This window comes from Oncorhynchus masou, unplaced genomic scaffold (genome assembly GCF_036934945.1).
Source record: "Oncorhynchus masou masou isolate Uvic2021 unplaced genomic scaffold, UVic_Omas_1.1 unplaced_scaffold_1572, whole genome shotgun sequence".
Lineage (NCBI taxonomy): Eukaryota > Metazoa > Chordata > Actinopteri > Salmoniformes > Salmonidae > Oncorhynchus > Oncorhynchus masou.
This window is the reverse complement of record NW_027005784.1, coordinates 57914-82286: the sequence shown is the minus strand read 5'-3', so window position 1 is coordinate 82286 and position 24373 is coordinate 57914. Positions and strand designations below refer to the sequence as shown.

The 24373-nt window shown below is 41.9% G+C and overlaps 1 protein-coding gene across 1 annotated transcript; it reads right to left on the bottom strand.

Annotated features, from left to right (window-relative positions):
* Window positions 1-11659: 11659 nt before the first annotated feature.
* On the bottom strand, window positions 11660-23133 carry LOC135531283 (DELTA-sagatoxin-Srs1a-like). Its single transcript, XM_064959405.1, has 3 exons — window positions 22910-23133; window positions 14346-14498; window positions 11660-12684 (listed from the first exon to the last, which is right to left on the bottom strand). The coding sequence occupies exons 1-3, from the start codon at window positions 22972-22974 to the stop codon at window positions 12267-12269; spliced, it is 636 nt and encodes a 211-aa protein (XP_064815477.1). The 5' UTR covers window positions 22975-23133; the 3' UTR covers window positions 11660-12266.
* Window positions 23134-24373: the final 1240 nt, after the last annotated feature.

Genomic DNA, 24373 nt, shown 5'->3' with positions numbered 1-24373 from the left:
TCTCCCCAGAACACATCACTTAGAAAATGCCAGACACATCTTCACTTCTATGAACAACAACAGGGATGAAAAGACAGGGAGGGTTTTTTCATTCGAGAGATGGCCCCCGGAATTCTGTTAATTCCAGTTCTCCTCTCGAACACTGTTTATTGTTTGAAGTGTCAGTGTGTCATACCCTCCCGCAGTGCGATATGAATCCGGGTAGCTCTTTCAGCTAGCTGTCACCAGGAGTCCTTGTTATGGTCCCCCCAACAAGCCTCTGGGACTGGATTGAGTGACTTCACCTGTAGTTCACCTGTAATGCATAAAATCCTGGACATACAGGCTTGGTTAACAAACAGCTCCTCATATGTTTTATCTGATAGCTAAAAAATGTTTTGATTTATTTTTTATTATTAGTTTCTTATCCAATAGGCCACTAACTTACCCCCCCTCCCCCTTTTGATACCTGGCTCTGCCCAGGTAACAACCTTATATAACCTAAATAATGACTTAGGTAGGATTAGTAAATGATCCTTATTTTCTGACATTATCATGTATGTCCAATTCTCTCTTGGGCATCCATTCATCCCAATCCTGTATCAATTCTCTGTCCAGTGGTTTATCTAGTTTAAATAGTATCTGTGCTATTTATATATGTTCTTAAATATATATATTTACCAATTTAAACAGCAATTCCTTTCTCTGCTATCTCTCAAAATGCCACTAAGCGTCTCACTGTTTGACTATCTAAAATCCTTGATTTTTAGAGAAAGAATAAAAAAACGTGTCTATAAGTGGCAATCTCTAAAGTCCTTACATTTCCTTAATCAATCAATCTTAATCCTTACAATAATCCTAAATCACCACAGATGTCCTATATTCCTGTCAAATTTAATACTATTAAAAAGACCTCCTAATGGTTAACCAGAGCCTGAACAAATGCTAACCATATTGAAATCCTTCCTACACTTTACCAGCTCTCTACTTCAGGGATCCGCAGTATTCTATCTGACAATAAAATTGAATACCTTATCTACAGTAATTTATCACCCCTATTTATTCTCTATGATAAAGATAACTATTTTCTGTTGTAATATCAAATCCATAATAGCCAATTCAAAAACTTCCCAGCTAATATTGTAAATCAGCTTCAGTGATTCAACCAATAATTCTAACCCCAATCTAGCATTCCATTATAACTAATTTACCTTAAAATTAATAACCCAACTGACCACAATTCATTATACAAATGGCTCTCCCCCGGGGCTGATCAGACCCCAAAAGATAGCCACGATAAGGTCAAAAGGTCATACCATATTAGACATAAAGAACCCTTTATCCTTAAAATAAAAATAATCACCTGTTTAATTAAAACTCATAAAATAAAAACTCATAAGGTTCTATATGTGAGCGTCCTCTTTAAAATACCTTTGCACTAAAACAAATAGTTCTAACAATTGTTTTATGTGTATATATTTGCAGACCTTTTTCAATTTGGTTTATGGCCGCACTCTCCCCCACTCTCCCCAAAATTATAATCCCAGGAGACTTCTAAAAGTGAGACACAACACGCCTAACTAGCATTCACTATGCTACTTCGATTCAGAAACTCAAAAGTGAACTATAACTAAACCCAATGTTAATTCCCCTTTGACTCAAATCATTAATCATAAATTTTATACATCGTCTACGTATATGTTTACTTAAATGAACATGCTACCCTTAGATACAATTAAACCTGATAACATTATTATCCAATGTATTACTTTTTCTCTCTGCCGCAAATGTCTTACATGTCTCAGTGATTTAATCCCCGATATTTAATAAATATGCATTCGCATTCTCCCATGGCTCCTTTAATTTACTTATTTTAGGTAACTCCCATCCGTCCTGGAACAAAGAATCCTACCTAAACACGCCAGAACACAATGTTTAACTAAGTAAAATCAAACTCTAAAATTCACCATAACCAGTAAACAAACAATCAAACCTGGAATCACAACCATCGGAATCCATTACCACAATGTTTTACGATTCAGACATCCAGTCTCTCTCTCCCATAGCCTAATTCAATCCAAACAAACGTCACAAATCTTATGATGCCCACCCAGCGTATCAGCTACTAGTTTTTAGCATCTTTCCTGACTACCCTGACGACTCTCAAATTACGTTTAGTGCACCGTGAGCAAAAGTTTTTAAAATAGTTAGTTATTCCATATGCTAAAAGTGTTGTTTAAATAACCCTACCATACCCACTGTTGATACATGGCTTTGCCCATGTAACAATATAGCAGCATATCTAAACAATGACTTTGGTAAAATCGGTAGATCCCCTTTGTGCCAAATACCTCCTCTATCTACGGCTCCCTTTTTGACCCATTTAGTCATTTCCTTAATGGGGGCTCCAAGCCCACTTTCCCTCAGTATTTCGGTGTTGATATAAACTTCCTCCTTTACGTGTGAGTCTATGTGTGAGTGTGGTCCCCTCCCGCTCTCTTCGCTTCCTCATCTGCCCGTCTATTCCCAATACTGACGCTGTCCATGCCCTTAGTATGTGCCTCGCATTTACAAATGGCTAATTATTTTGGTAGTAGAATTGCCTCTAGTAAATTCAAGATTAGTTGCGCGTGAGTAATGGGTTTACCTGCTGTGGTTATCATGCCCCTGTTTCTCCACTGTGCTGAGAATACATGAACAGTGTTGAAGGCATAAGCACTATCTGTATGTATCGTAATGCATTTACCCTTTCCTAATATACAAGCCCTGGTAAGGGCCACAATTTCAGCTTGTTGAGCAGAGTCATTCTTTGTTAAAGCTTCAGCTTCCAGCACCTTAGTGAGAGTCACTACTGCATAACCCGTAGCATTTGAGCCATCTGGGTTCTTCCTAGAAGACCCATCAACGAACATAGTTATTTCTGCATCTGGCAAAGGCAGATCAGTTAGATCTGGCTCAAATCATGGGGGCTCCCATCTGTGGCTATAGGAATTAGAGTGGAGGGGTTCAAAGTGGTACAACGCTCAATTGTTAGGTTTGGCATATTCAACAGAATAATCATACAAGACAAATGTCTTGCTGGTGACATGTACGCCATTTTATGTTCCAATAACAAAATTGAGACGACATCAAATCATGGTATAGTACTGCACAGGCAGAGTCCTCCACAGCCCGAGCTGCAGCCACCACTGACTGTAAACACAGGGGCATTGCTTGTGCCACCGCATCGAGACAGGAGGAATAATAGACCACTGACTTATTCTTCCCTCCGTGTCTCTGGGTCAACACTGATGTCATGAACCCCTCCCTGCAATCCACAGTCTGTGTCAATTCACGGTCATACCTAGGGAATGCCAGAACAGTGTCAGATATCAATAGATGTTTAATAGCCACAAACTGTTCGTCCACCACTTTTGTCCATACTATTTTGTCTTTAGCTGTCATAGCCTTTGTCACGTTCTTTCAAAATCGGACCCAGAAGCAGACCAGGACAAGGAGAGTAGGAAGAAGGTGAGTATTTATTTACAAGTGAATATGAATGGGTAGATATATCCAGGTGGCGTAGCGGGCAGCGGTGGTGAGTTGATGAGAGTAAATAGGTGGATCCAATGGGGTAGCGGAATTCTCCGACGACCAGGCGGGAATGGGATAAATGATCCGGGTGAGTAACTGAAGACAGAACAAACAGAGGTAAGTTTAAGGCAAGCAATACGTAAAAAACAACAAAACAAATTCTATCTAACTTGAGGCTGATATTATGGCACGACTGTTAGAGAAAATTATAGTTGAAATGATTAATTATGTATACATTATTGATTAGAATCATTTATTCTAATACTATTATGTTATGATATGAAAAGTATGAGTTTTTGGTTAAGCTGTTACTGAAAATGTAAGCAGAACAAATTAATTGTCTGTGCCTCTTGGGAAGTTTAAGGGGGAGAGATGAAATAGCTTTTCAGACAAGATAAGAATGTTTGGGTTATGTTCCATTAGGGGAGAAAAAGTATATCTTTTAGACAGATTGGAATGTCTGTTTTATGAGGGGAGTAGAAGATCTGCAGGCCTGAGTATACTACGCTATTGTAAGGATGGGAGAGAGTGTGAAACTGATGACGTCATTTTATGTTCTCTCTTTAAAATGTAATGTTCTTTGTATTTTGGGTCAGTACTCATCAAGAATAAATGCTGAACTTGTTTTTAAGACTGGTCTCTTGCTAATTCATGCAAAATGATAAACTTACAACTTATCATGAAATAGATAAGAGTGCGAATTTGGTTTTGGCTACAAAACATAGGAATTTAGAATTCCTCTATCAACGACATACTGTTCATGGCTAACGATCCGGCAGGGAATGGATGTCAGGTCAGAGCTTTTGAAGGGGAGAGGTGATGATCAGGACAGGTGTGCAGATTACTGATGGGATACAGGTGCGGGTGAACATCGATCTCCCAACAAGCTAATTCGCCCGGCAACCAGACAGGGTGCGTTCCAGGACACCGGAAACACACTCCAGGACAGAAACACAGGCAAACACAGACTCAGGAAGCGGGATTCGTGACAGCCTTACCATAGATCAATTTACTAAGTAACCCTGTGTGCAATGCAAAGTGTGGGACCCATGCTCTACAATAGTTAATCATTCCCAAGAAACTCATCATCTGTTTTTTGTTCAATGGTTTGGGTGCTTCTAGAATGGCTGTTTTCCTTGTTGAATTGAGAGTCCTCCCTTCCTGAGTTATGGTGTGTCCTAAATAGAGAACTTGTTTCTGCCAGAGCTGTAACTTCCCCTTATTAACTTTGTGACCTTGGTCAGCTAAGAAGAGGAACAGAGCAAGAGTGTCCTCTTTACAGGCCTCCTGTGAGGAGTTGGACAACAGGATATCATCCACATCTTTTTTTCCTTTTTTCTGTCTGTCCGTGCTGTTCGTGGTGGACCGCATATCTTTTTACCTCTGCAAGAGTTGCCAACCCCCACCCCACTAAGTTCTTTTTCACCTCCTTACTGATTTCAACGCGCATACCAGTTAATAAGGCTATTTTTAGTTGCTGATGATAGGGATTATTTTGATCCCCCCTGGGGGCTGGTTCTGGCGTACCACTGTTGGCATTAAATACATCTTTTAAACATTCTAGGTACTGACTGACTGTCTCATTTTCTCCATGTCTACATTCAGTTACCTTAGAGAAGTCGGCGTGTCGGTGGTAATGTTCAGTTCGGTTAGCGCAGAGTTCTGTCATTTTTGCTCTAAATGGCTCCCCAAGTCCCGCGCTCCACTGTATAATGTCCCCATTATTCCCCGTTGGCACCCAGGCTCCGCGCACAGCAAACCAATCCTTTCCCACTATGGTTCGAACTGCTCTTTCCACCTCCCCTGTGTTTAGCCTGAAACTGGACGCCAGTCCGATTAGATCTCTCTCAAAACCTGCCATTCCGGTTTTAGGGTGTGGAATTCCTTCTACTGCCTGTTCTATATCCCTCTGTGTCCAGGGTCGATAGACCCGAACAGTGGGTTCGTTGCCCTCCATCCCAGCTTGAGGGTTGGGTAGCTCTATCAGGGGAAATTGCTCTTCTCTCTCTACACTATCTTCTTCCCTGCTATAATACTGGGAATCTCTCCTATGCCTTGGTCTATTTTTTCCTCCTATATCAGAGGGTTTTCTGAGTAGCCCTGATCGGTTCTGATTCGGTGAAGGTGTCTGATATTTTTCCCTCCCCGACCTATTTTCCTCCTCTATCTGAGTCTCTACCAATGCTCTTTCCGTCTGCACCTTCCTCAATACTGCCCTAATCAGCTCCTGCTCTCTCTCTGTGCCTTTCTGCCCCTCTGGACTCACACCATCCACTCCCAGATCATAAGCAGGGGGAGGCTCAGCATGGAGAGGCAATTGCACTCTCCTCTGAGCCATCCCCACCTCATCGTCGGGATTATCTCTGTACGCCTGGTTCACTAGAGAAGAATATAGGTTTTGATCCCCACCCCCACCCAATTGACCACTTTTTCCCGCTGTGGGAGCAGAGGGCAGAGTATCTTGTTTTTTTTTCATCTTTCTTTTTTCTATCTTAAACACATTTTAAGTTTCAGTTCATATTTTATACTAACACTGGCGACTGTATTTTTCGGGCAAAACATGCAAATAGGTGAATTACAATCTAAAATCAATTTTAGTCTATCGGTTTCAAAGCTGAAATACTGTACCTTGATGTTCCTCTATTAAAATGATTGTGTTTCCCCGCCAATAATTATATTATTATAATTGTCCGTAGTCGCAAAACTTCGACATCGGGAATTCCCAGAAAATCGTCCTAATTTAAAACCCTTCCTGGCTATATTAGTAATATCAGCTTCCATTCAGGTTCTTTGTCTGAGTCAGATTTTGGACGCCTCCCTTCCATTCTCTTTGTTCTCCGATAACAGTAATCTCCCGCTAGTTTCCGACACTAATTTTGAGGAATTTCTAAACATCCTTACCGTTACTTAGCTATGGTATTTAATCACTTATCTATGCCTTTCTATATTTCATTTTACATTCTATGTGCGTGTCTTTCTACAAATTAGCAACTTACCGTTACTTAATTACTTTTAGTGCTTTTCTGTCTGACTATGTGTGTGTCTCTGTGTGTGAAATCTTATCAATAGCTTTGACTTTTGAATCAGATATTAGGTCTTACCTTAGCCCAGGGTTTGTAAATCCCTAGTTAATATCTTATTTTCCGGTTGTGTCAGAGGGCTTTTAAAGAACGCTAATAATCGTTATCTCACGCCACTAATTGTTAGGCTTCCCTCTTGCATGGAACCTCTTGTCTATAGATTTGGCTTTTATCCCATTCCTTTAGATTTAGGTTCCCTCTCCTCCTTATTTGGATATTTCAGTAGTATTAGTTGAATCGGAACGATGATCAATACTGCCACAATTCAATGACCATTCCAGTTATCTTGAGCATTCCCTTCCTGTCTCCCCACGCCTAGTATTTGTACAAGATCACCGTCCTATCCCCCAGGACCTATTTAATATCCTGCCTTAATCTCGGGCAGGTGTGCTTCTCATGATTAAGTTTAGTTTATTTACGGTAGTGCACATTACCACAGGTTATTTTCGAACCTGCTCATTGTATATCGGTTATACAAAACCCTGTGTATGTTGGTCATACAAAACCCTGTGGGAATAGCAAAGCTCCCATTATTGATGAATTCTAAAAAATTTAGAACATCAATCAAAGGACTCAAATCCCCCCAGAATCGAGAATATAGGCTACTAACCTTGCCGCCGACTGGGAAAGGCATTGTTCGTTGGATCTAGTCACCGTACCTGCCGTCTGGGGTGTATACCAGCCTGTTTTTTAACCTCAATTTAGGGGCCAGGTCTTAAATAACGGGACCAGACCCGCTCGTGCACGAGATGGCAGAGACGGGTATTTTAGATCCCGGTTCGAAGGACCAATTGTTGCAGGAATTTAATTCCTCTGTTTTAATTCCCAATTAAAATTAAACACTCTGTCAATTCATAAGAATTTGTATGACCCTTGTTTTATAGAGATCGACAGAGCCCGGTCTTAAAGCCAATTCACGAGAGTTCTGAATACGATACACAGGTTTACCACTGAAAATGGCGTCATTAGTTTCAGCACCAACCCGTGCCATTTCCGTTCCAGTACAAAGGCTGTATCTCAAGCCTTCCCACATCCGTCTCACTACCAATTTAATATAATTTACAAGCCAAGGTCTTCTCATGTAGATAAGCATTCTAGCCAGTCTGAAGATATCGTTCATTCATTCCTACCCAGGAACAGACCGTCATTGTTCTAATCCTTGATTCATTCACACACATTATATTTAGTACTGGGATCAAGAATTAAAACTCATACAAAAACAGCAACATAATAGTATTCTGATTAGTACATATACAGTAACATAATAGTATTCTGATTAGTCAGTGCTGATTGTAATGTATACATAATTAGTCATCATTGATAAAAATTCCCTTAACAGTCTTATACATCTATGTTTTAACTATAGCTACAACCTCAAATGTTTATGCGATAATTAAGGTTTTGTTGAAGGTCAATGTTGATGTATTATTTTTTATTTGTTTTCGTATTCACCAGTCAGCCCATATGGTGTTGGGTAGTCAGAATACAGTCAGCCCATATGGTGTTGGGCAGTTAGAATACAGTCAGCCTATATGGTGTTGGGCAGTTAGAACACAGTCAGCCTATATGGTGTTGGGCAGTTAGAATACAGTCAGCCTATATGGTGTTGGGCAGTTAGAATACAGTCAGCCTATATGGTGTTGGGCAGTTAGAATACAGTCAGCCTATACAGTGTTTGGCAGCAAGATAACAGTCAGGCAACATGGTGTTGAGCAGTTAGAATCCAGTCAGCCCATATTGTGTGGCCACATCACCTACGAAGACATCTTCAATTATTTTGTCTCATCTCTGGTGTGGATGGGTCAGAGATGAGGCGCTACAAAAGCATTTCAATACCTCCATAGCGGTGAAGTTGGGCGGGTGCGTATTCCCTGTCTTGAGGATGACAACCGGGTGTTCCTGAAAGCAGATGTCCTGCCCAGTCAGAGCAAAATAGACCATCAGTCTGCCTGGATTTTTGTATCATCTGTCGGCACAGTGGAGACTGCAGGTGTTATTGTGTTGCAGGGCAGAGGAAGTATTGCAGTCATGCAGCTGCAATACTATGTTAGGTAGCTAGCTCGCTGGCTTTTTGTTTATCATAACACTTTCTATGACTGATACGTTTGACGTTAGCTAGTTACTTAGCTAGCTAGGTAATTGTGATGACACCACCAGAACTGATACCATTAACTATTACAAAATGTACACACGGTTCCTGGTTTCAATTGTACATTGTGTAAATATATCAGTCTATTTTCGAATGACAAAGATGGTACAGAATCAAGGTGAGTTTTACAATCAAATAGGAAATTACCAACGTAACCTAAACCTAGTAGTTACAAGGAAACTGTAAATTAGTCAGCTGTGAAAATCATGTAAACTAGTGTTATGTACTGTGATTGACTATTCTAACTATTCTAGCTAAGCTAGCTAACTTCTGCATGATTCAGGACACCCATCTGTTACGATCGCTAGCGAGTAGCAGCTCGTTAATGTATGTGTTGATGGCCTGATGAGCTGTCGCCTCCTGGTCTGTATTGGAGCATCTTAGCTCACCCGCTTCTCAGGGAATGGATGCTCTTCACTCGGCCTCTTGTCCACGAAGTGATAGGAACACACAGGGTCGGTTTGAGCCAATGCCGAAGAGAGTCCTTGTCCTTAGGAGTAGGCTGGACAATAGAACGAGTCAAAATTCATCCAAGGCTGACGAATGGCAAAAGAACGGCTAAGCTGGAACATTAGCGCGAGCCCATAGCAAATGAACGGAATCGAATGTTCGCAGAGCCTCGTCTGACTGGAGTTAAATTTAGAATCCCATTTCGCCTAAATGGCACCTAAAAATGTATCCCTTTATATTTTACAACAATCAATTAAAATTTTGTTGGTCACATTTCTAGTTCCGACAGTGCAACAATTTCTAACAAGTAATCTAACAATTCCACAACAACTACCTAACACACAAATCTAAGTAAAGGAATGCAATAAGAATATATACACATAAATATATGGATGAGCAATGATCGAGTGGCGTAGGCAAGATGGAATAGATGGTATAAAATACAGTATATACTAATGAGATGAGTAATGCAAGATATGTAAACATTATTAAAGCGGCATAATTAAAGTGACTAGTGATCCATTTATTAAAGTGTCCAATGATTTTGAGTCTGTGTGTAGGCAGCAGCCTCACTGTGTTAGTGATGGCTGTTTAACAGTCTAATGGCTTTGAGATGGAAGGTATTTTTCAGTCTCTCGGTCCCAGCTTTGATGCACCTGTACTGACCTTGCCTTCTGGATGGTAGCGGGGTGAACAGACAGTGGCCTTCCTGTGACATCAAGTGTTGTATGTGTCCTGGAGGACAGGAGGTTTACCCCGGTGATGCTTTGTGCAGACCACACCACCCTCTGGAGAGCCCTGTGGTTATGGATGGTGCAGTTGACATACCAAGCTGATGCAGCCCGAAGGATGCTCTCTTCTGCGCAGTAAAAGTTTTAGCTGACAAGCCAAATTTCTTCAGCCTCCTGAGGTTGAGGCGCTGTTGCGCCTTCTTCACCACACTGTCTGTGTGGGTTGAACTTTTCAGTTCAACCCACACAACTGTTCTTAGGATGAAACTGAGAAATAAGTTGTGTAGAAAGTAAACATCCGCACCTCGATGGTGCTTATGTCTGCATAATAAGGGAGGAGGAAAAACATGGCAACTTCTGACTATTTCTAGTCTAGCATTTGATGTCAACGGAATACACTGCCCAATTTACATAATTAGAAAGAGGAGATTCTCTTGTGATGAAAATGGTGTCCAATTTAAAATCTAAATATACACATTGCGAGATATTTGGCAAAATAGACAGACATACCGATATTTCCTTATAGGAAACAATGGGACAACCTCAGAGTTCCATGAGACATTTTTTGTTTAGATTTAAACTACCAGCAATGTGAGCAGGTCTCCTATACAACAATAGCAAATCAGGCATTGTGAAGTAGAACAATAGGCTGGGAATAGAACGTTTGGAAGGCGGGTTGGTGCCACAGGGCTCAATAGAACTCATAGGAGCTGGCAGGGAGAAAAATGCCCTATAATAAGGCCTGTTTTTAAAAAAATGATTACTTCTAAACAACGGCAAGCAGCTGGGACATATGGTAATATTATGAAACTGGGCTTCACGGCAGATGCAGTTAACTTTTTATTTAAAAAAATAAAAAATGCATTGCTAAAATATGTCATGTGTCCAGCCTATTAGGAGGTGAGTGCAAATCAAGAGGCGCCTCACAACTGCACTTGCTCCTCAAAAAAGTTTGGTGTTCAAAACACTCTTGCTCAGGTTCCGTTTCTGCCAGTTATTGTGGCATCCCCTTACCACGTTTTGAGGAGTGGAACTGAGTTAGTTTTCACTAGCTAGCTACCTATTGGCCCGGAAGTCCCCCACGACAAAAATAAATAGACCCTACCCATATTTCCGTTGAAAATGAGGTGAATAGAATGCTCTTCAAGCCAATCAGAAAGGATTATTCAACAATGCCATTGCATAACGTATGATAACTCCCAACTAAGGGCTGTTCGCCTAGAGTCGGTGACAACTCTTAGGGGGGAGTTATCACACGCTAATCCCTGGGTTCGAGGGCATTTATTTTTATAAAAATGTTTGCAACATATTTATAACAATCTTAAATGTTTTCATTAAAAACCTTATTTTAACAAGTAAATTTATTTTTTATTTTGAAGTTGCCATCCAAGAGGGCTGGTCTTATGTTATTTACTCATTTGACATGTAGTTATCTAGAAGAGATTCAATGATGAGACAGAAGAACTTCAATAAATAATTATTTTAATAAATATCCAATATGCTGCACTGGTTAATTAATGAAAGGAATTCTGATTGCTTACTGTTTTCCTGGTGAATTATTAGTTCCATGTTCATCCTTGGGCTTGCTATCCTACTGGCACGGGAGAGATCGCATTTGTAAATACATTTTTGCACAGGTCAGAGGCAAACTGGTAGGTTTACACAACCCCTAACTGTTGCAAATAATGTATAGATGCTTTTTTCAGAGGGAGAATAAGTTTATTCATGTTCTGCCTTGTACAGTGCTGCTCCGGTACAGTAGAATTATGAGATTAACACATGGTACTTTTCCTGCATATCAACTGCATAACAATTCCTGCATATCAACCATTCAGCATCCAGGATCCGAACCTCCCATTTCATATTATTATTATTATTATTATTATTATTATTATTATCATTGCATTGTTGGGAAAGAGCTCACATAGTATGAATTTCACACTATTAAACCTGTTGTATCCTGTGCACGTGGCAATTTAACTTTGAACTTGAATGAAGCAGCAAAATGCATATTTTTACAGTATATCTGAACTGGATAAATTTATTCATTTTAACATTGTTGTCAAGTCAGCTACTCTGTGCAAAATAAAAACAACATACATTTCATTAGTTCAGTATAATGTTTGCCTTGTTTTCATAAAGGCAGAACCAAACCCATTCTCAGTTTAGTTTGCCATTTATTGATTAGTATTTAAGTTATTCTGGAAACATCACATTGAAATTGTTAATTGAACTTCAGATCTTCACATATGAGTCATACAGTTAGACACCATCAGTGTTTTAAGGTTAGTAATGACTACGCTCTCAACTGTCACACACCTCCACCTTCATGACTGCGCTACTACCGCATGACATGGAGGCCTTGATGGTCACATGATCACCTTTATAAGTGATACTGGAGCCATCTCCTTCACCCCTAACAAATTTTCTCTCCACACTGTTATACATCTCATGATAAAGAGTTTGATCACATAGTTTGCAGTTGTTAAAGATTCCCACTGCAAACCAGTTGGAGTACAAGTTATAGTCAAAGGGCACAGAGAACATGACAGCTATTATCTCAGTATCATTATTATTGGAGGGATTGAAGAGCTCATAGGTGAAAACACCAACAGCTCCCCTTGCTGTACCGGCGGTCTTGGTGAACGTGCTGACGTCTCTCTTTGAGGGTCCTACAGTAGGCTCCAAGGGACTTAAGTTGTAGCCACTGTGCATGTGGACCCTAATGATAAAAGAACATCACAAGGTTACTCCAAAAAGCACCAAAATAGAAGTCAATCACACTTTTTGTAAGAGCAAAAATCCATCTACACACTACCCCATGATGACAAAGCAAAAACAGGTTTGTAGAATTTCTCTCCAGTATATAAAAAATTAAACAATTACATTATTTACATAAGTATTCAGACCTTTTGCTATGAGACTCTAAATTGAGCTCAGGTGCATCCTGTTTCCAATGATCATCTTTGAGATGTTTCTACAACTTGGAGTCCACCTTTGGTAAATTCAATTGATTGGACATGATTTGGAAAGGGACACAGCTCCCACAGTTGAAAGTGCATATCAGAGCAAAAACCAAGACATGAGGTCAAAGGAATTGTCTGAAGAGCTCCGAAGGTCTCCAAACACATAGTGGCCATCATCATTGTTCAATGGAAGAAGTTTGGAACCCCCAAGACTCCCCCTACAGCTGGCCGCAGGCCAAACTGAGCAGTCAGGTGAGAAGGGCCTTGATCAGGGAGGTGACCAAGAACCCGATGGTCACTCTGACAGAGCCCCAGAGTTCCTCTGTGGAGATGCGAGAACCTTCCGGAAGGACAACCATCTCAGCAGCACTCCACCAATCATGCCTTTATGGTAGAGTGGCCAGACGGAAGCTATGACAGCCTGCTTGGAGTTTGCCAAAAGGCACCTTAACGATTCCCAGAGTGTGAGAAACAAGATTATCTAGTCTGTTGAAAACAATATTGAACTCTTTGGCCTGAATGCCAAATGTCACGTCTGGAGGAAACCTGGCCCTATCCCTACGGTGAAGCATGGTCGTGGCAGCATCATGGAGTGGGGATGTTATTCAGAGGCAGGGACTGGTAGGCCAGTCAGTATTGAGGGAAAGATGAACGGAGCAAAGTACAGAGATCCTTGATGAAAACCTGCTCCAGAGCAGTCAGGACGTCAGACTGGGGCGAATGTTCACCTTCAAACCGGACAACAACCCTAAGCACACAGCCAAGACAATGCAGGAGTGGCTTCGGGACAAGTCTCTGAATGTCCTTGAGTGGCCCAGCCAGAGACCGGACTTGAACCTGGTGAAAATAGCTGTGCATCCAACATGACAGAGCTTGAGAGGATCTGCAGAAAAGAATGGGAAAAACTCCCCAAATACAGGTGTGTCAAGCTTGTAGCATCCAAATACCCAAGAAGACTCGAGGCTGTAATCGCTGCCAAAGGTGCTTCAACAAAGTACTGAGTAAAGGGTCTGAATACTTATGTAAGTGTCACATTTCCATTTTGTTTTTTTTATACATTTGCAAAAACGTCTAAAAATCTGTTTGTTTTGTAATTATGGGGTATTGTGTGTAAATTGATGAGGTGCGGAAAACGATTGTAATACATTTTAGAATAAGGCTGTAACGAAAGAAAAATGTGGAAAAAGTTAAGGGGTCTGAATACACTGTAGGTTAGGCCAGCCTATCGGTTTCTGAAAGAATGCCGATTGGCCTGATTGGGTCTACAATTTGGCAGTCTTCCGTGTTTGAAGTGCTGTCATACACTGAATCACCAATTAAAATAATAATAGGGGGAGGAATGAACAATTCATAGGCTGGGCCAGGCAAAGTAAATGCTACTGGGGGTTAGAGATCACAGAATAAAAAAAGTAGTTACTTTGGGTTGACGAGAACATGGGAACTGCAATAATTTGTAGTCTCAATGGTGCAGTTCCGGTTAGTCGGAATGCTTGAAGAAATCAACATAAGCGACTCAGCCCCGGTAGGAATAGACATGATGGCGGTTGTAATAGCGATGGTGGCCCTTAGCCTGTGGAGACAGACACAGCACAATGGCACAACAACATTCAGTTACACATTCACCTATAGTTTCACCTAGCAGTATACAACTCCTATTGACAACTATAGTTTCACCGAGCCGTATGAAACTCCTGTTGACACCTACCGTTTCACCTATTAGTATAGAACTCCTATAAATCAGTCACTTTATGGCATAAATGAAAAGAGCTGTAAAGTCAACCTCTAACAATACATTATTGTTAGTTATATGCAGAGCTGGATCAAATTCCAACATGTATTTGCATTGCTATTTGAAAATTCTATTAATTATTTTAATTAATAAATAACCAAAACAACCATTTGTATTAACAGTATATAAGAGCAGCGTCAACTCCCCATCAGTACGACCAAGAATATGACTTTTGCGAAGCGGATCCTGTGTTCTGCCTTTCACCCAGGACAGCGGAATGGATCCCAGCCGGCGACCCCAAAAAACAACTTCGTAAAAGAGGGAAACGTAGCGGTCTTCTGGTCAGACTCCGGAGACGGGCACATCGTGCACCACTCCCCAGTGTACTTCTCGCCAATGTCCAGTCTCTTGACAACAAGGTTGATGAAATCCGAGCAAGGGTAGCATTCCAGAGGGACATCAGAGACTGTAACGTTCTTTGCTTCACGGAAACATGGCTCACTGGAGAGACGCTATCGGAGTCGGTGCAGCCAGCTGGTTTCTCCACGCATCGCGCCGACAGAAACAAACATCTTTCTGGTAAGAAGAGGGGCGGGGGCGTTTGCCTTATGGCTAACGAGACGTGGTGTGGTCACAAAAGCATACAGGAACTCAAATCCTTCTGTTCACCTGATTTAGAATTCCTCACAATCAAATGTAGACCGCATTATCTACCAAGGGAATTCTCTTCGATTATAATCACAGCCGTATATATTCCCCCCCAAGCAGACACATCGATGGCTCTGAACAAACTTTATTTGGCTCTTTGCAAACTGGAATCCATACATCCTGAGGCTGCATTCATTGTAGCTGGGGATTTTAACAAGGCTAATCTGAAAACAAGACTCCCTAAATTGTATCAGCATATCGATTGCGCAACCAGGGCTGGCAAAACCTTGGATCACTGCTATTCTAACTTCCGGGACGCATATAAGGCCCTGCCCCGCCCTCCTTTCGGAAAAGCTGACCACGACAGCTGCCTACAGACAGAAACTAAAACAAGAAGCTCCCGCGCTGAGGTCTGTTCAACGCTGGTCCGACCAATCTGATTCCACACTCCAAGACTGCTTCCATCACGTGGACTGGGATATGTTTCGTATTGCGTCAGACAACAACATTGACGAATACGCTGATTTGGTGTGCGAGTTCATTAGAACGTGCGTTGAAGATGTCGTTCCCATAGCAATGATTAAAACATTCCCAAACCAGAAACCGTGGATTGATGGCAGCATTCGCGTGAAACTGAAAGCGCGAACCACTGCTTTTAATCAGGGCAAGGTGACCGGAAACATGACCGAATACAAACAGTGTAGCTATTCCCTCCGCAAGGCAATCAAACAAGCTAAGCGTCAGTATAGAGACAAAGTAGAATCTCAATTCAACGGCTCAGACGCAAGAGGTATGTGGCAGGGTCTACAGTCAATCACGGAGTACAAAAAGAAAACCAGCCCCGTCACGTCACGGACCAGGATGTCTTGCTCCCAGGCAGACTTTTTTGCCCACTTTGAGGACAATACAGTGCCACTGACACGGCCTGCAACCAAAACATGCGGCCTCTCCTTCACTGCAGCCGAGGTGAGTAAAACTTTAAACGTGTTAACCCTCGCAAGGCTGCAGGCCCAGACGGCATCCCCAGCCGCGCCCTCAGAGCATGCGCAGACCAGCTGGCTGGTGTGTTTACGGACATATTCAATAAATCCCTATCCCAGTCTGCTGTTCCCACATGCTTCAAGAGGGCGACCATTGTTCCTGTTCCCAAGAAAGCTAAGGTAACTGAACTAAACGACTACCGCCCCGTAGCACTCACTTCCGTCATCATGAAGTGCTTTGAGAGACTAGTCAAGGACCATATCACCTCCACCCTACCTGACACCCTAGACCCACTCCAATTTGCTTACCGCCCAAATAGGTCCACAGGCGATGCAATCTCAACCACACTGCACACTGCCCTAACCCATCTGGACAAGAGGATTACCTATGTGAGAATGCTGTTCATCGACTACAGCTCGGCATTTAACACCATAGTACCCTCCAAGCTCGTCATCAAGCTCGAGACCCTGGGTCTCGACCCCGCCCTGTGCAACTGGGTACTGGACTTCCTGACGGGCTGCCCCCAGGTGGTGAGGGTAGGCAACAACATCTCCACCCCGTTGATCCTCAACACTGGGGCCCCACCAGGGTGCGTTCTGAGCCCTCTCCTGTACTCCCTGTTCACCCACGACTGCGTGGCCATGCACGCCTCCAACTCAATCATCAAGTTTGCGAACGACACAACAGTGGTAGGCTTGATTACCAACAATGACGAGACGGCCTACAGGGAGGAGGTGAGGGCCCTCGGAGTGTGGTGATAATAATAATAACCTCACACTCAACGTCAACAAAACTAAGGAGATGATTGTGGACTTCAGGAAACAGCAGAGGGAACACCCCCCTATCCACATCGATGGAACAGTAGTGGAGAGGGTAGCAAGTTTTAAGTTCCTCGGCATACACATCAAATCAAATCAAATTTTATTTGTCACATACACATGGTTAGCAGATGTTAATGCGAGTGTAGCGAAATGCTTGTGCTTCTAGTTCCGACAATGCAGTAATAACCAACAAGTAATCTAACTAACAATTCCTAATCTACCTTCTTATACACAGTGTAAGGGGATAAAGAATATGTACATAAGGATATATGAGTGAGTGATGGTACAGAGCAGCATAGGCAAGATACAGTAGATGGTATCGAGTACAGTATATACATGTGAGATGAGTATGTAAACAAAGTGGCATAGTTAAAGTGGCTAGTGATACATGTATTACATAAGGATGCAGTCGATGATATAGAGTACAGTATATAGGTATGCATATGAGATGAATAATGTAGGGTAAGTAACATTATATAAGGTAGCATTGTTTAAAGTGGCTAGTGATATATTTACAACATTTCCCATCAATTCCCATTATTAAAGTGGCTGGAGTTGAGTCAGTGTGTTGGCAGCAGCCACTCAATGTTAGTGGTGGCTGTTTAACAGTCTGATGGCCTTGAGATAGAAGCTGTTTTTCAGTCTCTCGGCCCCAGCTTTGATACACCTGTACTGACCTCGCCTTCTGGATGATAGCGGGGTTAACAGGCAGTGGCTCGGGTGGTTGTTGTCCTTGATGATCTTTATGGCCTTCCTGTAACATCGGGTGGTGTAGGTGTCCTGGAGGGCAGGTAGTTTGCCCCCGGTGATGCGTTGTGCAGACCTCACTACACTCTGGAAAGCCTTACGGTTGTGGGCAGAGCAGTTGCCGTACCAGGCGGTGATACAGCCCGCCAGGATGCTCTCGATTGTGCATCTGTAGAAGTTTGTGAGTGCTTTTGGTGACAAGCCGAATTTCTTCAGCCTCCTGAGGTTGAAGAGGCGCTGCTGCGCCTTCTTCACGATGCTGTCTGTGTGGGTGGACCAATTCAGTTTGTCTGTGATTCGGTGTGCGACTTCATTAGAACGTGCGTTGAAGATATCGTTCCCATAGCAACGATTAAAACATTCCCTAACCAGAAACCTTGGATTGATGGCAGCATTCGTGTGAAACTGAAAGCGCGAACCACTGCTTTCAATCAGGGCAAGGTGTCTGGTAACATGACTGAATACATACAATGCAGCTATTCCCTCCGTAAGGCTATCAAACAAGCTAAGCGTCAGTACAGAGACAAAGTAGAATCCCAATTCAACGGCTCAGACACAAGAGGCATGTGGCAGGGTCTACAGTCAATCACGGACTACAGGAAGAAATCCAGCCCAGTCACAGACCAGGATGTCTTGCTCCCAGGCAGACTAAATAACTTTTTTGCCCGCTTTGAGGACAATACAGTGCCACTGACACTGCCTGCAACGGAAAAATGCGGTCTCTCCTTCACTGCAGCCGAGGTGAGTAAAACATTTAAACGTGTTAACCCTCGCAAGCCTGCAGGCCCAGACGGCATCCCCAGCCGCGCCCTCAGAGCATGCGCAGACCAGCTGGCTGGTGTGTTTACGGACATATTCAATCAATCCCTATACCAGTCTGCTGTTCCCACATGCTTCAAGAGGGCCACCATCGTTCCTGTTCCCAAGAAAGCTAAGGTAACTGAGCTAAACGACTACCGCCCCGTAGCACTCACTTCCGTCATCATGAAGTGCTTTGAGAGACTAGTCAAGGACCATATCACCTCCACGCCCAATTTTGTGTTGTATGTCTACGTTAGTTGCTTGTGTCAGCACAGTTCTATGATACTTCACGTTCGTTGCTCGTTTATTATTTTGTATATTTTGTTCACTGTTCCCTGTTTATTAAATTCACGATGGACACATACCACGCTGCATTTTGGTCCTCGGATCCTGCCAACTACTCCTCCTCAGATTAGGAGGACGACGATCGTGACAGGTATATTTAGCTTGTCATTAAGGGTGGGTTGCACCAACATGGAATAACTCTTAAACTGGGTTAAAATCCAGGTTTATCAATTAATCTTGTTGCACCAAATTTTAAATCTGGTTCTAAATTAATCCAGGTTCAATTAAATCCTTCCTCTAATCTAAATTTAGTTTTCACTTTAAACCTAGATTAATATTAAGCTTGTTGCTAAATAAATAAATAAAAATATAAATTTAGATTGGAGATTCTAAACTGCCACTTGAGGTGGTTGAACTGATCAAATGTCAGCATATCTACTGTGGAGAGACCCAAACGACAGAGTTCCTCAGAGAATGATTGGAGACAGGTTGAATCCTGTTAAATTTTATGATAATGATACGTTTTAAAGGAGATACAGAGTCCTTGGAGAAGCGGTAATGCAACTAGAAAGAAAGGTTGAACCAACCATTAAGCATGGGAGTGAAAGGAACCCGGCTGTACCTCCTAGTGGCCCTAGGGTTCTACACACCTGGATGTTTCCAGATGGTGGATGGGGACCTTTTTGGACTCCACAAGTCAACCGTCTGCAGGATTGTAATCAGTGTCCAGTGCTATTGCCGGTCTGAAGAATCAGTACATAGCGTTCAATTCTACAGAGGAAACGGCAGCTGGATTTTACAAGAGAGCTAGATTCCCAGGTGTATTAGGGGCAATAGACTTTACACACATTCCTATTCCCAACTATTCCGTATTCTGAAAGGTTACTGCTCCATCAACGTGCAGGCTGTCTGTGATGACAGATGTCAGCTCTCCAACATCCTACTGCTCCATCAACGTGCAGGCTGTCTGTGATGACAGATGTCAGCTCTCCAACATCCTACTGCTCCATCAACGTGCAGGCTGTCTGTGATGACAGATGTCAGCTCTCCAACATCCTACTGCTCCATCAACGTGCAGGCTGTCTGTGATGACAGATGTCAGCTCTCCAACATCCTACTGCTCCATCAACGTGCAGGCTGTCTGTAATGACAGATGTCAGCTCTCCAACATCCTACTGCTCCATCAACGTGCAGGCTGTCTGTGATGACAGATGTCAGCTCTCCAACATCCTACTGCTCCATCAACGTGCAGGCTGTCTGTGATGACAGATGTCAGCTCTCCAACATCCTACTGCTCCATCAACGTGCAGGCTGTCTGTGATGACAGATGTCAGCTCTCCAACATCCTACTGCTCCATCAACGTGCAGGCTGTCTGTGATGACAAATGTCAGCTCCCCAACATCGTAGCTAGATGGCATGAGGTCTCAGAGTTTTTGTAGTGTGGAAAAATAGAATCCCGTGCCTACAGGAGGGGCTCCGCATGACGATGGACACTACAATGACAATCATTATTGCAGTGGCAGTTCTGTATAACGTTGGCAGGAGACTGAGGAGGACCTACCTGAGGAGAATGGAGAGAGCCAGGTGCAACAATGGAAATAGAATGCTGTGAGGAAAATCTTGATTGAGAATCATTTTGCAGTCTAAGGTGTATAATGTAGCATTGGTAACATGTAAAAAGCAATATTATATTTTGATAACCTAATTAGCAATTGTACGTGTCTATAATTGTATGTGTCTATCTGTATTAAAAATGTATTATTAAGACTTATTCTCAATACCACACAGGGTGGAACTGGAGGCACCAGAACACAAGAGTGGGGACAAGACTGGAGGACAGCAAATTGCTTGGGAAAGGATTGTTTTAATAAATAATTGTTTAAATAAATAAAAAGACCAGCATTAAGCATTTGTTTCCCTGAAGGAGTTTTTGTTTCTGAATTTGCAGTAGCTCTTTTTGTAAATTCAGAACCTTAATCTGCAGTAGATTCTTCTCTCCAGCTCCAAAACATCAATATGAGTTTGATTTCTGTCAGTTCTGGGGCGTCTCCTTGGCCTGTGACGTTTTTGCTGATGTTGCAAGATCCACGCACTGCTGTTTCTCCATGGCACAGGCTCAACTAAAGGAAATAAAGAAAATTAACTCATTATTCGTAGGCTATTTACGTGACCATTTGGTACATTAATTGAATTGAGGCTTATGATATGCCCAGCCTTGGTACAAATGATGTTATGCAACATGCTGTAATGGGCCTGATTACGGTAACATTGTAGTAAAGTAGCATTAACGTTAGTTTTAACGTGCATTATAGTCATTCATATTTACCAGTTATTTATGTTTACTAAATATTGGTGGGTCGATTTTTCCACTGTCATCAAAGGGAGGCAAACTGCTGGGGAATCATCTCACATATCTTCTGGAAGAGAGGATCAATTCCTTTGGACGGAGGCCCCCTCCCGTCAGAAATAGCCCCCGCCTCTCTCTGCCGCATCTTTTTTTGCCTTTCGCTTTTAAGTTTTTCCAGCACGCCTTCATCCCTCTTCTCTTTAATCCGAGTCGATCTGTCGCATAAAACGGCCCGTGTCTTCCTTCTTTTTGACAGTTATGTTGTCTGTCTTTTTATCTTCCAGTACATTACTAAATTCCTCCCATCACATATTTTACGTGCCATGATCAGGTGGCTAGCAGACAAATAATACATGACTAAACAACAATGTTAAGTAATGACAATATTAAGTTATATTTCATGCTAGCTAGCTTAGTTTATAATCTAGCTAGCTACAGTAGCTAACGCTAACCGAATGACTTTTCTGTCTAGTACTGGCAAATAATGGAATATATTTCAAATCAGCCAACCCATGAGATCCTTTCACGATGGAGTTGCAGTACTTCTAAATTGTTATTATTTAATCAAGGGACAGCACCTTCGTTTCAACTCATGAAATACCTAATATATTGGTGTAACATGTCACTACTCAGAGTTAAATCCATTAATCATAAATTTACTGATCCAGATTTTAAATTAAGTGGTGCAACACATATCTGATAAATTATAAAACTAGATTTACAAATCCTAGTAGATTAGGTCTAATCCTAGATTAATTTTCACCATGTTGGTGCAACCCACCCTAAGAGTAGATGATTTAATCATAATGAAAATCAAACACACACATTGTGTTGCCAGTCACAGTGTAGAGCGCAAGATGAAACTGAAAATTTGCAGCTGTGGAGAAAGCAAAAAGGATGGAGGAAACACTTAAAAGACACACCCTATCCCCCCAGCCCTCAAATGAAGCTTCTGATGCATCATGACTGCTTAACAGATGCACCCCATCCCTTCAGCCCTCAAATGGACACTTCTGACGACGATACACTTGCAAGGCGAAGGGCGAGAGAGGAAGGAATGACTTTTTAAATGGACCACCCTTGGCCTGAAATTCTTCACTTGTTCATCCTGCCATGATTGTGTTTTCAGCCACCAGTACTTGTGGTGCTTTATATATATATTTTTTTACCTTTATTTAACCAGGCAAGTCAGTTAAGAACAAATTCTTATTTTCAATGATGGCCTAGGAACAGTGGGTTAACTGCCTGTTCAGGGGCAGAACGACAGATTTTTACCTTGTCACCTCGGGGATTTGAACTTGCAACCTTTCGGTTACCAGTCCAACGCTCTAACCACTAGGCTACCCTGCCGCCCCATATGTGCTACAGTCAATTATGATTGCATGTCTACTTATATTAACTATATAAATATTAATATACAACTACTGTATGATAGCTAGCAAATAAATTAGCAAACTAACGTTAGCCTATCTAGCTGGAACTTCTGAAGGAAAATGTTTTATTTCTACAATTTCCAAAAGTTAACCAAACAAAAACATATGTACTTTTTACGAGACATGTTTGTGCCGTCATGTGCATTAGTAGCACAGTTTCTAACTTATTTGTATTTGTTTTTACTTACACTTGTATGTTGACTTCTCCATTGATGTTGTTTTTAAGTTTTTGCAGACTTTTCTTAGCAGACATACAATCGTCACAAATTGAATTAATGGGGAGTTTCAGGTCCCGGAGTGAACATAATTGTACACTCGCAAAGCCGACTAAAAAGGAGGGCTGAGGGGCTTACTTTGCAAACTTCCCTTGCTTGGCTAATCATTGGGACCGCCCGCCAAAATGGCGATGGCGATTTCCCCAAAGGAATAAGAGGGTGAGTGGACGAGGGTGTGTCTTTAAGTGTTTGGACCGCGAGCTATTAGACATATATTTCACCGGATGTATAAACGTGAAGCATCCGGTTGGCGTTTATGGTGGTGAGGAAGCCCAGTGACCGGCAGTGGGTGAAGATGGAGCGACTCGAGATGGATTTTGCCCGATATTCTGCTAATTTTATTATCAATGAAACATTTGATCTCCATACAGTTTTCTGTTTCCAAAACTAGAATCTGTAACAAAAAGAGTGCACAAAGTTTGGTGGACTTAACTCATTGTACATACAGTGAGTCTGGAAAGTATTCAGACCCCTTGACTTTTTCTACATTGTGTTACATTACAGCCTTATTCAAAAATGTGTTGTATTTTTTTGTCATCAATCTACACACAATACCGCATAATGACAGAGTGAAAACAGGTTTTTAGAAATGTTTGCAAATGTATTAAAAATAAAATACAAATCTTATTTACATCAGTTTTCAGACCCTTTGCTATGACTCGAAATTGAGCTCAGCTGCATCCTGTTTCAATTGATCATCCTTGATGTTTCTACAACTTGATTGGAGTCCACCTATGGTAAATTCAATTGGTTGGATATTATTGGGAAAGGCACACACCTGTCTATATAAGGTCCCACAGTTGACAGTGCATGTCAGAGCAAAAACCAAGTGATGAAGTCGAAGAAATTGTCCGTAGAGCTCCTAGACCGGATTGTGTCTAGGCACAGATCTGGGAAAGGTACAAAAACATTTATGCAGCATTGAAGGTCCCCAATAACACAGTGGCCTCCATCATACCTAAGTGGAAGACATTTAGAACCATCAAAACTCTTTCTAGAACTGGCCACCCGGCCAAACTGAGCGATCGGGGAGAAAGGCCTTGGTCAGAGTCAGGTTACAGACCGTGTAACTAGGCCTAGGACCCCTAGACGTAACGTGTCTGGTTACAGACCATGTAACTAGGTCTAGGACCCCTAGATGTAACGTTATGGGTTATGGGCTACCTAACAATACATTAAAAAGCATTATAACAACAATAAGCTATGCAAGTGACTCTGAAAATAGCCTTGTAGTTTTTGAATTTTGAACGCTTTTTGAATGGTCTTCAATGGGCAAAAATGTATGAAAGCCATCTGGCAGAAGTAAATACAACTGCGTTTTGATGAAAGCCATTATCATGGAAGTATGACGTAGGAATGTGTCATTAATTAATGTAC

Bases quoted from the DNA above. Each gene is read 5' to 3' on its own strand.
- LOC135531283 (XM_064959405.1), bottom strand. From the start codon at position 22,974: ATGTCTGCTAAGAAAAGTCTGCAAAAACTTAAAAACAACATCAATGGA. The intron at 14,499-22,909 runs GTAAGTAAAAAC...CTGTCTCCACAG, and splicing joins GGAGAAGTCAACATACAAGT to GCTAAGGGCCACCATCGCTA. The intron at 12,685-14,345 runs GTAACTACTTTT...TTTTATCATTAG, and splicing joins CATGTTCTCGTCAACCCAAA to GGTCCACATGCACAGTGGCT.